The sequence below is a fragment of the Coccinella septempunctata genome, chromosome 1 (genome assembly GCF_907165205.1).
Source record: "Coccinella septempunctata chromosome 1, icCocSept1.1, whole genome shotgun sequence".
Classification (NCBI taxonomy): domain Eukaryota; kingdom Metazoa; phylum Arthropoda; class Insecta; order Coleoptera; family Coccinellidae; genus Coccinella; species Coccinella septempunctata.
The window spans coordinates 1,199,118-1,217,115 of record NC_058189.1 but is presented as its reverse complement, the minus strand read 5'-3'; the positions used below and the strand labels follow the sequence as shown (position 1 = coordinate 1,217,115).

At 35.8% G+C, this 17,998-nt stretch overlaps 1 protein-coding gene across 1 annotated transcript; it reads right to left on the bottom strand.

The window, feature by feature from the left end:
• Positions 1 to 1,474: 1,474 nt before the first annotated feature.
• LOC123313495 (active breakpoint cluster region-related protein) lies at positions 1,475 to 17,729 on the bottom strand. The gene is made up of 15 exons (XM_044898407.1): positions 17,325 to 17,729; positions 14,497 to 14,708; positions 12,600 to 12,754; positions 12,158 to 12,290; positions 11,953 to 12,103; positions 11,787 to 11,897; positions 8,093 to 8,272; positions 7,687 to 8,013; positions 7,506 to 7,628; positions 7,263 to 7,451; positions 6,822 to 7,206; positions 4,054 to 4,426; positions 3,833 to 3,972; positions 3,522 to 3,768; positions 1,475 to 3,161 (listed from the first exon to the last, which is right to left on the bottom strand). Exons 1-15 carry the CDS (start codon positions 17,589 to 17,591, stop codon positions 2,960 to 2,962), a joined length of 3,195 nt encoding a protein of 1,064 aa, XP_044754342.1. The 5' UTR covers positions 17,592 to 17,729; the 3' UTR covers positions 1,475 to 2,959.
• Positions 17,730 to 17,998: the final 269 nt, after the last annotated feature.

The following is a 17,998-nucleotide window of genomic DNA, read 5'->3' as shown; positions in this document are numbered from 1 at the left end:
TCCCAGATTTCGGATACGCTGTGAAACATTTTCTCACATAAAAGGCGCAATTTAAAATGGCAATCGAACTATCCAAGAATATTTACTACAAAAACATGTCTTTGATTTACTGAATTCATTCCAAGGGACTCGTATAGTCTGTATATCTATTTTAGTGACAGATGTCACTTGTCACGAACACGATTATATGAGTTAATCGAGCCTACGTAAATGATTAATGTAACAATTCTTCCTAACCCTCGCATTAATGGGCCTAAACGCCATAATAAACTTCATTCCAATCCATTCGCTGTTCGCTAGTACCGATAAGTCAGAGTCAAGACATTTTCATCAACGCGAATTTGATCGATTTTCGGCACATGAGAGACATTCCGTTTCCACCCCCCACCGGTGGGTACAAAAATGGATAGTTTCCTCATTCGCCTTTCGTCCGAATGATTCTATTCAAAGTACTTGTAGAGATAGGGCTTGTAGCCAGGTTTTTCTCATTTTCTTTAGCGTTTAAGTCAAGGTTCGCCACTGCTCAACAAGTAGTTAGAAGCAGCTGGAAAACTAACTTAGACCGAGTCCAGAGGTAAGACAGCACTCCGTAGTTTTACTTAGGAACCTCAGTTTCAATCCCTTATCCTACTTAGTTCTACCACTTTCTGGCTGGAGTGCAAACCCGTTGGAAACAGAAACTACAGTGGTGAACAATTGTGCACCCTTTTCCCTCATCCTTTTTGGTTTCTTTCCACTGGAAGTTAGAATTCTGGCCGGCGTGTAAACCCGTTGGAAGCAGAAATCAGAGTAGAGAGCTGTTTCCCAACGCAGTGTTTTATTTCCTACCCAACCTGTAATCCCGTAGTTTTGAAACTGAGCACCGACTCCATTGCCTGTTAAGGGTCTCTTAGTTCTAGCTGGCGAACAAATATGTAACACCCGTGGCGCGTTTGAGATCGGATCCCCCCTTTTTCTTTCCTCCGATTAACCACCTTCTTTTAATTGCTATTCGTATTATGTACTGTTCTTTTACGCCCATTGTATTTCGTGATTTTATAATAGTGCCTGTTGTGTTTTTTTTTGCGAGTCAACGAATAAATTTAATGAACTATGATTTTGTCTTTCACTGGTTGTCCCTAATGATAATGATATACTTTTTTTATAATAACCCAGACAATACGAAACCTTGTCTTTGACTCGAGGCCATCAGGTTATGTTTGCTATTTTCCCCTCCAAAGAATAGCTGGCGCTCGAGATACCCCGAGGAAACGTCCCTGCTCGGGCGCCATTTTTTTTAACAACGTTTTCTCGATTTCATCATTTTAAAATGAGGGTTTCGTAGAAAAAAATGGAACTTCATTACAAACCTCCAACTTCCATATGCCATATTGTTTCTTTCCATCCTCTGATTATTTTAGTTTTCGTTTTACGAGATGTTTTTCCGTTAAAGTTCACTTGTCAATTGGAAAAGGTCAACCCAATAAAACAAAAATTATATTTCGAAATTGTATTCTGATCATATATAAATATATACAAATTCACATTAAAGTTGTTATAAAATAATTTAACTACATAATATTCAAGTACAAATACATACATACAAAAATACCTACTTATAAAAAATTTGGTAATGTAAAAACTTACAGCTTGAAACAAATACTTAAGATAATACTCAAAGAAATAATCCAAAAGTATAATTTCATCTGACTAATATACTTTATTTTACCTCCTTCAACTTAAACTTCCAACTCATTTCAAATTGTATATATCAGAATTGAAATATCAATACATGTGTAATAACTTATGGGGAGGTGATATTGCTTACCTAAAAAGAGTAATATCTGGAAGAATGCTAAAGTTGTAAGGGCTCTTATTTTCTCATCGGAATTATTAAGTATAATACGTACTTCATAAGAGGAGTCGATATGAAGCACAATAAGAAACAATCACACACGGAAAAAAGCGCATGCGAATCACTCTATCAACATATTAAGCACCTTAAAGTTCAACAATTTTTCGTACTATCAACTAGTATAAAAATGCTCAGCAAGTTGACTTTTTATGGACTAGATATTCAATGCAATATATGAACACGCCAATAATATCTGGCCATTCCTCAAATATTCAAGAGGTAGACGATACTTGATGAAAACCCATAATTAAACTCTACTTACACTTATATATGACCTTTATCGGTCTGAACATGCTATTATAATAGCAATAGAGCTGGATGCTTTCATCTTGTAGCCACAGTTTGAGAACTGTTGTACATGCATACCCCTAAAAACTTTCAAGAGAAAAAAAACGAAGAAATTAAAACAAAACGTGCCCTCTATACAGTAAGCAATCTGTATATTAAGATTTAGGAAGAGCAAATTGGGCATGTCTACTAATGAAAATTCTACAATTTTGAAATCTAAACTGTAGTACATTCATTTATTTGCTTTAAATTATGAAAAATTCGATATTGACATTGTAATGTAGATGTAACATCTCTGCCATATTCTCTTTTCAAAAGAATATTCATTTTCACTCCTAACAAAGAGTTATGATAATTATTACAACAATGAAACGTTCAGTGACAAAAGTCTTCTATTTGAGAAAAACAGCCAATTCGGACTGTCAATAGTTTCCGAGTCGATGATTTTTACTGTTGAGGTCAAAAAATTCAAAATAAATATATGAAAAGCGTCAGTTCACCATGAATAAGTATTTTTTTCGTATTTTTCATTCTATGACTTCAAAAATTTGTATTTCAGGTAGGTTAATTGACTTACTTTGGAAATTCGCTATAGGCAGTTGCTCAGACATAACTAGGTGGCGATGGGGGTCAAACATATCGCAATGTTTTCATAGCTCTAAAGTTACATTGCAATATGTGTAACACTGTATATTTGATGCTTAATATGTTAATTTCACAAGCAAGGTCCATAATAATACATTATTATTTTGAAGGGCTAAGAGACAATGGTTTCAGTCAGCATTTGTTCTGCATGTTATTCATTCCCTGAAGGTAACAATAGAGAATACCTGCTTGGGCCATCACGTCAACAGTGGCGGCAGGCATATCTTTGTGTTTGGAACTGTCTCCTTTGATACTAGGTCGCAGTAGAGTTGGTCCAAACACAGTTGCCAAATTGTGGAGTGACATCTTGTTTTCGTTTTCATGCTTATGCACTCTGCGAATAAGATATATGAGAAAAATTGCCGCAAATATTCATAGAAATATTGCGCATGACGATTATAGAAAACATCAACTGAAGATTGCGGAAGAAGATAGAAATTTATTTACAATGACAAACCGAAAACATGGCTAACGGTGAATAACGTTCAACGTACCAGTGAATAATGGCCTATAAATCACAAGTGATTAATGAATCTTTGGTACTGGCTTTAAAAACCGATAATGAAAAAAATGTATTTACTATGTGTCAACCACAAAAAAGTGGATGGGCTGACAAATTCACCAAAACCAAATAAATCGAATACGAAGGTTCGAAATTTCAACCAATTTGTCATCATATTATACGAAAACTCACCTTATCAGATGTTCCAAGATGCAGGTAATGGTAGCTTTATTTTGTTGTGGTAATTTCTCAAAACAATCATTCAACAATTCTGTCCTCTTCATAAGATTGCCGTTGCTCTGATTGAATGATTCTAAAAGAGTAGGATACAATTGATCCGTGAAAAGCGCTTCTGGTAACTCTCTCAAAAACAATTTCAACACTCCTGTAACGGAATGTATGTCTACTTCTTTCAATAGTTGCTCTGCTTCATAAGAATCTGAAAATGGAAAATTCGGTGAAAAATTTGAGTTTCAATCGAATCAACTATTTTAATCACTTACTAGTTTCAAATGACTTCCTTAATTTGGCAAGATCCAAAGCCGATCCAGATACTCGATACACGCCAACTTCCATCATTCCCCTTCTTTCAACTTCTCGTATACAAGCAGTAACAATGAAGGGAATGTCTCGTTTTTGCCTCCTTGAAATTAAAGCATTAATCAAGTCTCATCCAATGAGTGAAAAATGAAAATGAATTTTTTTTAGGTATAAAGTTATTTACTTGCATATTTGTTGGATCTTTTCACCGAACAAGTTCCCCACCTTCCCAGCTGGCACCCTCCTGAGACTGACCTCGCAGGGGATAAATTTCAAACCTATTCTCAGTGTGCATCCATTTATGAGCAGTTTTTTCTCGATCAAATCCGGCCCTTGACCCAGCAACCACTGCCTGCTCAATTTTTGGGTATGCTTCCCAAACAACGTATCGACTGGACTGTTCTCCCTATAGATCAAGATACGTAGGTTCTCGCAACCCTCCAGATCAATAATGAAATTTTCATTCCAAACGGGCGTGCTGGTGTTGCACGCCAACTTCGTTTTGGCCTTTTGGAAGAAATGTCCGTAAAAATCTACTTCGATACAGATATACAAGTCTGAAAGAAAAGTTTTAACTTAAAAACATATTTGTGGTGTAAAATACATATGAATTTCAAGGTATTGACTTGATACGCTAAAATTATCCTGATGCTTGGTTGCCAGATTGAATTCCCAAAATGATGATGCTCTCTTTCCTAGGAAAAAAAGAGCAAACAACCTGTTTTTCACTTCAGACAGAATAACATTAAAACTAGATCAACCTTCGAAGTGGATCGAAATATCATGTGTGTGAATTAAGCCCAGCACTTTTCGACTTTTGTAAAAAAAAATTGTGCTGAATTGTGCAAGGTTTGTGCTACTTTGTGCCATTGAATTTTTTTTTCAATTTCATAAGGTTCTCAAGATATTCCACAAAATGTATGGAATGGCCCAGCACTGAGAAAAAATGGTTTTTTTATGGCTGAAATAGATTGTGCTATACATGTACTGAGTTGTGCCTTTGGATTTTTTGCGAAATTTCCTCTTATTTCCCGGAAAAACAACAATGAAGATAAAAGTTAGCACAGCACTTTTGTTTTTATTCCTAAAATTGAGTGGAATAATTTGTGCTACATTTGCGTTGACTTTAGCTGTAAATGTTTCATCGAAAATTCATCAAATTTTCCGCGAAATCAGGAAATTGAAAAAACTTGTGCTGGTGGAATTTTCACGAAGATTTTCTAGTATCTCGAAAATAAAGATTTTGGAAAGAAATTAGCCCAACTATACAAGGTGTATTTGAAGGTGGGACTTTTTTCAACAGAAGATAGAACTGGTCAAAATGAAGCGTTTCACCAAAAATCACCTATACAAAACTTAAAAAATGATGAAGTTGAAAAAAAAAAAAGAAAATAATTACTGAAATAGACCCTAATACGACCCTAGATCGTTTATTAGCTGAATTATCGCAAAACCAGTGGGGAAAAAACTTATCTCCTGACTCGACCATATGGTTTCGTTTAGGATATTGGCTCGTTCGATATTTACGTGGTCATTAAAATGGCAACTTAGGATTGCCGAATTGTTTTCATTGTAGTAACTTACACGATTTTATTAAATGGCTCATTTTAATACCAACTGACAGAAGAGACTTAGGACACAAGTGTAAAAAAATAGAATAATACTTCAAAATCTCTCCAATAAAATTATTCACGAATTTTTTCACAATGGGCATTACAATCTTCTTGTTCGAACATTCTAAGAATCGTCGTAAAAATGGGATGAAATGGGGAAACATCATAGCACTTTTTCAACATAACTAACATAAGCACTTTCAAGAAACTGCCTCGATTTTCTACATTTTTTGTTCACCTTAAATTGCACGATACAACAATTATGTTCCCTCAAAAGTGACCTGATGCATCTAATCAGATGAACTTGGTACTGAACCATATGTTTATGTTTTGTTTCGTTTTTGCGATGCCGGAGTCACCTTCCACAGTCCCATACTTGAAATTCAATGAAATTGAACTTCTAGGGGTTGTATCTCAGCCATCTTGGATATTTTATATTGACAAATTTTGGTTGAACGACTTATTTTGATGAGTTCTACCTTCTGTCAAAAAGCCTCAGCTTTGAAAACACCCTGTATTTGTGCTGACTTGTAACGTTGAGATTTTCACAGAAAGCTTTCAACTTTTTCTTCAAATGGTGGATATTAGAAAAAATCTGTGGATTTTTTATATTTTTGAACATAAAATTACTCGGAAAAGGCGCTTTATACGAGAAAATATAAAGAATACTTTTATTTTACAAAACGTTCAAATATTCATCAGACAGCGCCCAATTTTCAAGAGTTGGGTTCTTTGACTTTTTGGTATTTTTATGGTACGTAATGGTCATAATGGGAAAACTGGATGACGTAGGCGATATCTTGTGTTCGAAAAAGATTCATCAAATGAATGAAAAACTATATTCCGAAATTCATTTCATTCGATAAAACCGTTTGTGAGTACTGAAAAAATAACATTTTTTATAGTTTTTCAACAGCCTGTATCTTTTAAACTGAGCCGATTCAGAAAAAATGGTAAAGGAAAAAAGTGTTTCTTTTGACCTCAAGAATCTACTGTTGAAATATTTGTACGAGTCAAAGATTCACCCTGTATGAATGTAACTGCATCGCGATTTTTTGCGAAAACCCGTTCTCTCTTTCACATTCTGAAATTAAATTCGTTCGAAAGTCCCCATACCTGACGAGCAAAAAAATCCAAAAAGACTATATTGATTCTGACTAGGCTTCCTCACGCCACAGATGACCACCAACATTCAAAATTTCACACCGATAGATTCAAAATTGCGAACTGTAACGCGCCCACAACAACTCTCTTGAAAATTCGAATAACTGAAAAGGAAGAATCGGGAAAAGGAGAATTCCCGAAGATCAATCAATATTTCCAAAATACTGAAACTCACCACTAGTATACTCCAAACCGTTAAGGTCGTATATGAAAACGTGCAGATCCCCAACCAGAAGACTCTCGTCCTGACCGCTCCTCAAAAGATACGAACCCATGTTGGTCTTCAGGAACGTTCTGCAGGCCGTTATCCACGTTTGCAACTCGAACATACTGGCGTTGTTAGTTGTGGGCGACGGCGGAATGCCGGTCCTCTGCAGGGTCTGGATGGCCTCGATCCACTGCGTCCTCTCGAAATCGGAGGACAGGAAGAACAGATAAGTCCTCCCGTTCTGTCTATGTTTTATTCTGAACACCAGATTCGGCGATACTAACACTAATTGACTCTCCAGCTCCACGAGCCTCTTCCGGAACTTTTCGGAACCTCTCCCTAATCGAATCCTCTGCAAAAATTTTACCTCTTTCATAAAAGAGACTCGATTAACAATTAAAAGCTTACTCTATCTTCTGTCGATTTCTCCTCTTGTCTCAGTTGATCTCTAACGTTTGAAGCTTGAGATTTCAAAGAAACGATATTGGAAGCAGGTACTTCATGGAGATTTGCAGTGGATTCTTCTAATATAATAATATCTTCTACCGGAATGAACCACTTCAATTCGAACGTGTACTTTTCAGTCCGCCCAGATGACTAACAACAAAACACGAGGATAAAAGTCGCATTTTCCACTAAATCACCTCTTACCTTATATTTAGCACAAGCTATAACGTCGTTAAACAAAAATAAATGCCGCAATTTCCTATGGTTATCTGCGAATTCAACTATAAACGAATTTTTGACTAGCCTCCTTTGAGCTCTATCAGCCGACTGAAAAAAAATCGAAAAGCTATTTTCCACCTTCTGCCGATTTTAAATTCAAACTTACAGGGAACATTGACTTGGTTTGGATCATGTTGAACTGGTCCAAGAATCTTTGCGTTATCTGCAAAGCGTCCGTCAGGGTTTTGTAATCGGGATGTTTCTGGTGAACGTATTTCAACATATCGTGTAAGACGAGCGCGTTTTTCTGCACTCGAGCCACAGGTTTATGCAGTAAGTCCTCCAAAGACACCGGCTGACCCGACAGTTGTTTACATGTGATGTTCTTCGTTATTTCGTGGAACTGAGAATTGTTCGCGCTGCACTTTCTCACAGTGTCTATCGCACGACCATAATTGCTAAGGAATGCCCCGTAAATTGTCAAATTATTTGCCTGAAATATGAAATGGAAAATGAAACAACAAATGAAATTTCAATCCACGTATAAACTCATGGAATTACATTGTTCTTACCATAGTCTTGAAGCTCTCTCCAATCTTACTATCCCACTTTTGTGTATGTCTCTGAAGAGCCTCTAAGAAATTCACGTGTAACGCGTACAGCTCTGGGATTTTATAAAATATTGTTCTCAATTCAGTCTCACTAACTATAGGTTGAGATGTGCCTAGGGTTGACTGAATTGCTTTCATATACTGAAAAGAAACCGAAAGTGAGGGGTAATTTTTCTAAACTGTTATAATGTTTCTAGTCGCCATTGAAATTTGCCCAACTATACTTCAATCACTTTTATGAAAGCACTCGGTTGGCCATGAAATAATTTCCTCAAGTTTTTGTGACTAAGACCCGTTTGCACCAAACGCACTTAGTGTTAAGTGTCCCTTAAAATGAACCGTTAACTTAAATTACGTTGCACCAACTGTTCAGTGACATCTAAATGGCTAAAGCTAGCCTTAAATTTAAGCGCTCCTGTAATGACCACTTAGGTATTTAAGGGCGGGATTCTAACTTAAAATAATTTGTTGAACTCATAAACTGGCTGCAGAACTGCTGCGGTTTTTCTAATAAAGTCAAGTACCTTTTATTTGACAATCCATTTCATTATCAATAATGCTAATTCAGCAACAAAAAGTTGTCACTCTTTGATAATAATATAATAGTTTACTTGACACTGACTGACAGGACAATAAAGTTAGGTTAATGAAATGACAACGATCATCGGCAACCGGCCAACCAATGAAAAGGCTTTATTGGACTAGAATGAAGTTGCACCAAAATAAAAAACTGAAATATCACTAGATATCAAAACTTAAGGGCCCCTTACTTAAGATTCTGTTAAGCCGCAGTCGTGCAACTGGCAATAAAATTAAGCGTCCATTAACTCTAAACTACGCTTAGTTAAGTTCTCATTTTAAGGGGGGTTGGTGCAAACGGGCCTAAAAAGGAGTAAGATTGGCACTCATGAAATGTCGTTGACACAACAATATTAATTAATATTTCAAGAATGCCGAGAGTGATTGAAGAAGAGAAAAGACATCAGGAAGTGCTATTTAGAATGCAGGTCCGCTCATTCTCTACCACTGCATCAGATGCATTTCATCTTAGGGTTGATTTTTTTAATTCTTCAACTGATGTAACGTCTTCAATTCAGAATATAAAATATTCTAAGGTCTCCAACCTTTAGCCAAAGAAGATGATCAACATAAACTGGCTTTGCGGCGAAACACTATGCATACCAGAAAGGCAAATCTACGGATCTTGCCCTCAACAACCTTGTCGCCAGGATCTCTTTCAATTCCAGAGAGATTTCGGTATCTGCCTTTCTGGATATTGAAGGAGACGTTGCGGCTCACTGAGTATTTAGTGAGGGCTGCCAAGGTTAGGGGTGTACCTCTTACCATATCAAACTGACGTATACGTTGAAGCATATGCGGATGATATAGTTGTTTTGCTGACGGGCAATGGCGATGTAACCATCTCATCTGTTCTTCAAGAACACTAACTGTAATTAAAGGTTGGTGCGAGGTTGCGCATTTGGGCTTCCACCCTTGCAAAACCTTTATTGTGCCCGTAACTATGAGGAGAACATTTCAAATTTCTGCTCCTATTATATACGGCAAGTGATGGGCATCAGAACTGATCAGATAATCACAAGAACCAACGCGGACGGAACCTTCAGTTCTCTGATTCCAAGCAGAAACGAATGGCTCTGGCACAAGGAACTCTATTCACAAGGACCTTGTTGGTTTACTGATAGCTCCAGAACCAAACAGGTCTCCAGAGCCGGAGTCTACAGTCGTAGACCGCTGACCGAACTCAGTGTTAGTCTGGTCAGTCTCGCAGCTGACAAATGCAATTCAGCACAGGTACTCGAATGCAGATATAACCTCTGCGAATTGGGAATTCACAACAGAGTGCAACTTATTTGGGTACCTGGACACTCAGGCTTCAAAGGCAAAGAGTTTTCGGATGCTTTCGGAGAAGGTTCAATCTCAGCGTTTATTGGCCGGGAACCTACACTCGATCGCTATGCAACGCGAAACACGCAATTTGACCCAAGAGGAATGTGCCCAAGCGGTAGTTTTGCGAGAAGAAGGGTGGACATACACAAGAATTGCAGAAAGGTTTGGAGTTTCCCATATAAGTGTGTCCAGAATGTTGCAGCCATTCAGGGAGACAGGTATGAATGTCCGAAGACCAGGACAGGGTAGACAACGGGTAACAACTGCCATTCAAGAACGTTACTTGAGAGTTTCTTCGTTGGGACATCGGTTTGCAACCGCTCGCCTCCTTCAAATTCAGCTTGAGCAAACTCATGAGGTGCAAATTAGCACTCAGACAATAAGAAATCGCCTCAGAGAATATGATTTAAGGCCTCGTGTCGCGGCAAGAGGCCCAGCTCTTACCCCAGCCCATCGAAGGGCGCGTATGGATTTTGCGAGAGAACATATCCATTGGGAAGAGGCCGATTGGGAAAGAGTTCTCTTCACAGATGAGTCTAGATTCTGCCTCTACCATTGTGATCAACGTTCCCTTGTATACAGACGTCCACATGAAAGATATGCTCAGTGCAATTTCCTGAATACTACTGGTTTCGGGGGAGGATCGATTATGGTATGGGGTGGAATATCTTTGACTGCTCGCACAGACCTAGTGGTCGTTGATAATGGAGCTATGAATGCTGATAAGTATATAAGGAACATTCTTGAAGAGCATGTAGTGCCATTTGCCCCATACATTGGTGAAAATTTCATTTTTATGGACGATAATGCCAGACCCCATCGTGCGCACATCGTTCAGGAGTACCTTGAAGAGGTTGAAGTCTCTCGAATGGAATGGCCAGCAAGAAGTTCAGATCTCAGTCCGATTGAGCAGGTTTGGGACAACCTCAATAGAAGGCTGAGAAGTTCAGAAAATCATCCAGCTACTCTTAATGACTTAGGAATCCAACTCGGAGAAATCTGGGAAGGATTAGATCAGAACATTTTAAGATCACTCATTTTGAGTATGAACCGTCGTTGCCGAGCTTTAATTAACGCAAGGGGTAGAAATACCAAGTATAAAATCACTTATCAGCATTTCAGTATTTTGAAAATTGTTCATTTCTCTTCTTTCACATAAGATTCGGTGAAATCCTGAATTTTTCTTCCATTTAATGTGTCTTGTTTCGTTCAAAACCTTCCCGAGAGAACATAAAAAATAAGTTATAAAGTCAATGTAGAGTTAACTTTCATTAAAATTGAGATTTTCAGAATATGCGTTAATTTTTTTGCGCAGTGTATATGTTAATAATTCAATTTTCTTTCATTGCAAAAATAAATATACATTTTTAAAAACTGATCTTTTGTCCTTTCTATGCAAATAACTAAAATTGAAATACAGTTTGTATAAATTCTGTTTGTCACATATTTTCGACTTAATATTTTTCGAAGTAATTTGATATTGTGATAAAATATGTAATTAATGACACTTTTACGTAAAACGGACAACACAGCGCTGATTTGAAACCCAAAAACGTTTCGACAAGCGTCATAACCTCAAATTTTCGTATCATACAGTGTGGAATGTGTCAAATTCCCAAGACCAACCGAGTGCTTTTATATAAGTGAATGTAGTAATGTGCGAAAAAGAGTGCTTGTAATGGATATTCGTGAAGCGAAAATATACAATTCCGCCAGTAATTTCCAACCAAAAAATACAACATCTTACCTTAATAGCTATGCCGAGCCACTCCACATAATTCGTTTCACTGTCAATTATATTCAATAAAATACATCGATACATGGTCATTCTTTCGGCTTCAACCTTAACATCTCCCTCCTGAAAATAATAATAATTATAACAGAAATTATAGAATACGAAACTTTCAATTAACCTGACTGAATTTTCTTCTTGTCGACGGAGTTGACGATTCTAGAGAGCTAGAACTCGCGTACGAACCATTGTCGGCGGTATTAGAACGCAAAGGGGCAATTTCTTCCTCATCTTCACTGCTACTCGGATCGTTATCGTTTCCTTTGGTACATCTAGAAAAGTTTTCAATAATAAAAGCATTAGATCAATGTACGGTCGAAACCTACTTTATAAAATACTCAATATTAACATAATTCGACGTCCCAGGCGACTGCGGTTCCTGAATGACCGATTCTAGTTTAGCGGTCAACGGTAAAGTGGAAGAAGTACTGAATACGTTCTCAGTACTGGAAGTGTCACCTAAAATGAAGAATGAATTGAATTTCTGCCTACTGTTTATTCACTTTGTTCTTCTTGAATGGATTCATAATTTCCAAATCATTCAAGTTCACAAATTCCTCCTACTTGAGACTGATTGCCAGATTGTGATATTTTCCCATGTTAACACCTAAATACCGATTGTAAATATTCTTCCATATCCTTGTCGATGCTAACTATGAAGTAAATTCAAACACTCGAAGAGAGCTACATTATAGAAAAAAAAAACTACAAATTGATTAGTTCTTCCAGCACCTCATCCAAAAATACTCTTTTAATGAAAATACTCACTCTGTTGTAGATTCGATTCATCCTCCCCTGCTACTATATCGTAGAATGGTTCGTCTCCTGTGTGTACATCCGATGAAGACTCAAGAGAGTCGCTTCTACTAGAGGAATGTTCAAGAAGTGTCTTTTTAAGTTGGGAATCTGGTTTTTCGGGAACCCTGAAATGAGAGTTATTTTTCATCTGCATTTATTGAAAAAAACGATTAGTCTTTTCAAAAAAACAATAAACACGAGTAGAAAAGAGATAAAAGGGCAATGGATGAAAAAACTATCTGGATAATGGATATTTCCAATAACTAAAAGAATGCATTTTTATACAGGGAGAGTCTTTGACTAGTACAATTATTTTAACCGTAGATTCTTGAGATCAAAAGAAACCCTTTTTTCCTTTATCATTTTTTTCCGAATCGGCACGATTTAAAAGATACGAGCTGTTGAGAAAACCATAAAAAATGTCATTTTTCGTTCTATTTCACAAAAATTTTCTCGTATAATGCGGCATTTTTGAGTATTTCGATGTCCAAAAATTGAAAACTATCTGTGAAATATTAAAAATTGGGTACTTTGACCGAATACAACTCTTTTTAAAAGATCCACAGATGTGTAGTGTCACAGATTAAGACCCGTTTGCACCAAACGCACTTAGTGTTAAGTGTCCCTTAAAATGAACCCTTAACTTAAATTACGTTGCACAAACTGTTAAGTGACATTTAAATGGCTAAAGCTAGCCTTAAATTTAAGCGCTCCTGTAATGACCACTTAGGTATTTAAGTGCGGGATTCTAACCTAAAATAATTTGTTGAACTGTCTGCAGAACTTCGAACTTCCCATTTTTGATGGATTTTGAAAATTGAATGAATTCATTACTGAATACCAAGCCTTTTCTTTTGCCTTTATTGTAATGCCATCAGTCTTTTTTAATTTTCAATTTGGTGTCACAAATCATACTATAGTTAGCAACAAACTCTTTTCTTCTGTTGAGAAGTTGAGTGCCTTTTGTAGATTACCACCACTTGCTTGGCAATCATTCACCTTATTCGTACTAACAAGGGCAATAAGGATATTTTCTTCATGTTCCTCTTCAACAATAATAAAACAAATTCACACAAGACCTTACAAAGAAAGTGTTGTACTTATATAAACTCAGGTACCTTTTATTTGACAATCATTATTATTATCAATGTTAATGCTAATTCAACAACAAAAAGTTGTTACTCTTTGATAATATTATAATAATATCCTTGACACCGACTGACAGGACAATAAAGTTAGGTTAATGAAATGACAACGATCATCGGCAACCGGCCATCCAATGAAAAGGCTTTATTGGACTAGAATGAAGTTGCACCAAAATAAAAAACAGAAATATCACTAGATATAAAAACTTAAGGGCCCCTTACTTAAGATTCTGTTAAGCCACAGTCGTGCAACTGGGAATAAAATTAAGCGTCCATTAACTTTACGAGGCTTAGTTAAGTACTCCTTTCAAGGGGGATTGGTGCAAACGGGCCTTAGCTAATTATTCTGAAAGTAATTTTGTTTTTCCAGGGGTGGCACAGCTCATTATGAAAACTTAAAAAAGCTATATCAGGGACGAATCCGAAATAATGGTATAGAAAAAGTGTTTCTTTTGACCTCAAGAATCTACTGTTAAAAAATTTGAACGAGTCAAAGACTCATCCTGTATACAGTTATAATATATGTTATGTCGATTTTGCCTGATATGACATCGATACCAAGCTACTCTTTTATTGGTTTAAATAATCAAGAGTTGGAACATAAATAACTCGAATTTATTGTCATATGATAGTGTCAATTTAGGCCGTTTGATAAAACTGTAACTGATGGCATCTGAATTCGAGATTTTTTTTTCATGTGACTTCATCCCTTCAATACTTACTTCGGAGGAATTTTATCCTGATTCAACTCTGTATTCTTCAAACCGTTGACTTCAATCACAGTCACAAAAGTACCGTCGTCTGTATCAGTCTTTTTATTACCATCAGTGCCGCCTACTGAATGCGATTTGGATAATTCATTAATGCACATATTTGCGGATAAAGATTCGATGTCAACTTCTGTTGGATTCTCATCGTCATCTTTGGAAGTTTCCTGGAAAGAGGGCGGATTTTTTAAGCTCAAAGACTCTAAACGAAAACCAAAATGAATCGAAAAGCAGAATTAGACCAAGTGATTATTTCAACGAAACAAAATCCACGGACGCCACTGGTCAATGCAAATCATAAAAGATATCTTGAAATAATTACATCAAGTAATCATCCTTAAGCAATTTTTTTCAGTAAAGTGTTTTAGAGAAATTTCAGGACATGTTGTGTTCTGGAAACTTCACGACTCAAAATGAGGAAATAAAGTTTTTCAATTTCCTTCAATGTATATCAGCAATCATCCCAAAGGTATGAATAATACAACAGTCGGCTTATTCATAGACTGGTAAAACATATATAATAAATATTTTGAGTTTGAGGTATCAATACACGCTCGTTGAATATTATACTAGCGTTTATTAAACAATATAAGAGTAGGAATTGCCTACATGAAGAAGAAAAAAAATCTTATACTGGTGAAATTAGAATATTCGGAAAATTGGACATGAACACAAAGTTTGAAAAGAAGTATAGCACAATTTTGAAAATATTTACCCAAGATACTCTAACTAAAAGTTAGAGGACTAAAATATTGGAGAAACTGTTTTATTAACTGTCCATCAGCTCTAAGCTCAATGATTTCACTGATGCAAATCATATAATATCACTTATCACCTCCAGAAACCACTCAAGAAGAAAACAAAACTCTCAATATAAAAATCACTCTATATATTCCTTCGGCCGGGAATAATTCCCATTCACTACTAGACACACAAGAGGAATCCAGGAATTACCACCCAGAGCGCCAGCGTGCTAAGAAAACTATTTTAAGTCATATGAAAAATCAACAGGTCTATGTAGATGCCAGCTTGGATAATCACTATTTTTTTTTCACCACCGATATCCGGTATGTCTTGACTGAAAGTATATTGTTAGAAAACATACAGTGTGCGCATCTGAACATATAAATTTTATTCAAATCCATTGAATTTCGAGAAAAATTGATTCTAGCGCTAGTCTAATTTTTTTGCAATTCATTTCAATGATAATGTTTTCAATTAAATAAATTATGTATTGGAGAATTCATTCTGCACTTGCGCTGCACTGGTTTTTCCTGATTTCGTCGATTCCAGTATATTTCGTAATATATACATATATGCTTTTAAACATAATATATAAATGAATGAGTAGTTCAAATATTTGAATTCTATTTGTTTGTGAAGAGAGATGAGAACATTCAGAGTTGTAATTAACGGAAGCAGTAATTGAGCATTTTTATAAAACTTATTATTAATTATACCAAATGTTCAAATTAATTTTTTTTTGAGTTCTTATGAAGATTCTAGTTTGTTGAATATTAAAGCGAAGAATCTAAGGGAAGTTTCATTTTCAATTGAATTTCCCACGTCATTCCTTTCCCTAGTAAGTCTTAATTGGTGAATAAATAATTAGGTTTGGCAGATCAAGAGCAATTTTACAGGGTGATGATCATCCATTGTTAAAATTAATGTATCCACTTGTGTACATGTTATGGTATGTTTATGCACAGTTCCTAAGGACTAAGGCCTAATAGGCAGATGGCGATTGAGTGAATACCACATACAAATCAGAATGGACTTTCTCAGGTTATTTCCATAGGTCCTGGTTCTTAATAACGCTGTATAAACCAATCTTTAAATGAAATAAGAATAGGAAAACTTGTCCGACTCTCAAGAATAATCATCAGTTCTTTAACAAATGGATACAAGTGTTTGATATATAAGTAACCCTTTTCACAAGTGGTGGTTTTTGCAGTGCTCAATGAGTGGAGATGTTAGTCGAGTGGAATAGAATTTTTAAACTCGCACATGAGCAGACTGTCCCCTCTCCCCTTCTATTGTTTAGGCAGTGAAAAAACTAGAATATTGAACCTCTTACATAAAGCTCAGCACTGCAAAATGTCACATGCCTGCTAAGTGTATCCTTATGCTCTTTTGACCATGTGAAGGATATAACCGAAACGTGAATGAATTAGAAAATGCCTGAACAAATATTTGGTTCTTTTATTTCAGAAATTGCCTCAAATTTTCAAACATTTATGTCAATAATGATAATATGATAAAATATAGCAGAATTTTGCAATAAAATCATTAAAATATAATTCTTCTTTCGTCATTCAGACAATCAAAATCATAGTCCATAATAACAAATTATGAATACTTTGAAAGGGGCATAAAAATATAGTCTGAAGGAACAAATTTAAATTTATATGTTCATCTATACTCTGCACTCTTAATATACTATACATACACTTAATTCAAAACTGATCAATAAGAAAACCATTAAAACAATATTATGAAGCCTATTCCTACTACAAATAGAAAATTGTAATTGTTTCTGAACTGCCTGCATTATAAAATTAAATTACTTCCTGAGATTTCGGACTGGGAATGAAAATAAAAAGGAGAAAATTCATTTCAAAGCTTGACATTTAATGAATATGATTCATCCAAGCAGTGACCAGAGTAATAGCAAGAAAAATATGCTATGTATGAGAAAAAATTCGGTGGATTAATGCAGTGACATTCTGCTATTACTATTATTAACCTATGCAGGTGCACACCTGTAAAATATCAATATTTACCTTAGATAAATCAGTCTCGATGACATCATTACGAATATCTGTCTTTTTCCCACCTTCGATCTGTTTCTTATGCTGTTCCACATCATTAAGTAGTCTTTCTAAATATTCAACGTAAAATTGTTCTTTTTCCAATTCTTCCCTGAGTAATAAGACTTTTTGTTTATGTTTTAAAAGATTGGCTCGGACATCTTCCTCCCATGCTCCGGGTAACGGACTCTCTGGAAATCTCTGTAACCATACTTGTTGGAAATCGCCGAAAACACTCATATTTGTTTTATAGAACACTTAATAATAGCATTATCGAACAAAAATCTTTTATTTTCAACGCATTTCACAATTCGAAGGTTCAGTTCAATAAACACACGACCCAAATCACCTGTCAAAATCTGAACGTCAGTATCTGACAGAAATCGAAAATATTTGCGTTGACGTTCTGTCATAACAAAAACATTACCGTATCACAGAATTGTGATTTTTTTTACTGATTATAAATCAGATAAATCTGTCTACAATTTTTAATATTAGGCTTTATTGGAATACTTCCACCATTTATTCGTTTAGGCAAACGTTCACCTGCCGTCTTCAGTCATGGTTCATTCGAAAAAAATTTGTTACTCTACTCCCATAGAAAGAAAAGAAAGAAAGTTTCTGGTTTCTGTATTTTGTGACTTTTT

What these genes read in the sequence shown, in the direction of transcription:
- LOC123313495 (XM_044898407.1), bottom strand. Translation starts at nt 17,591, where the DNA reads ATGAGTGTTTTCGGCGATTTCCAACAAGTATGGTTACAGAGATTTCCA. An exon ending in CAAGAAGAAAATTCAGTCAG is followed by an intron (nt 11,898 to 11,952) that starts GTTAATTGAAAG and finishes TATTATTTTCAG; the next exon opens with GAGGGAGATGTTAAGGTTGA. An exon ending in CGGTTTGGAGTATACTAGTG is followed by an intron (nt 4,427 to 6,821) that starts GTGAGTTTCAGT and finishes CTTTTCTTTCAG; the next exon opens with ACTTGTATATCTGTATCGAA.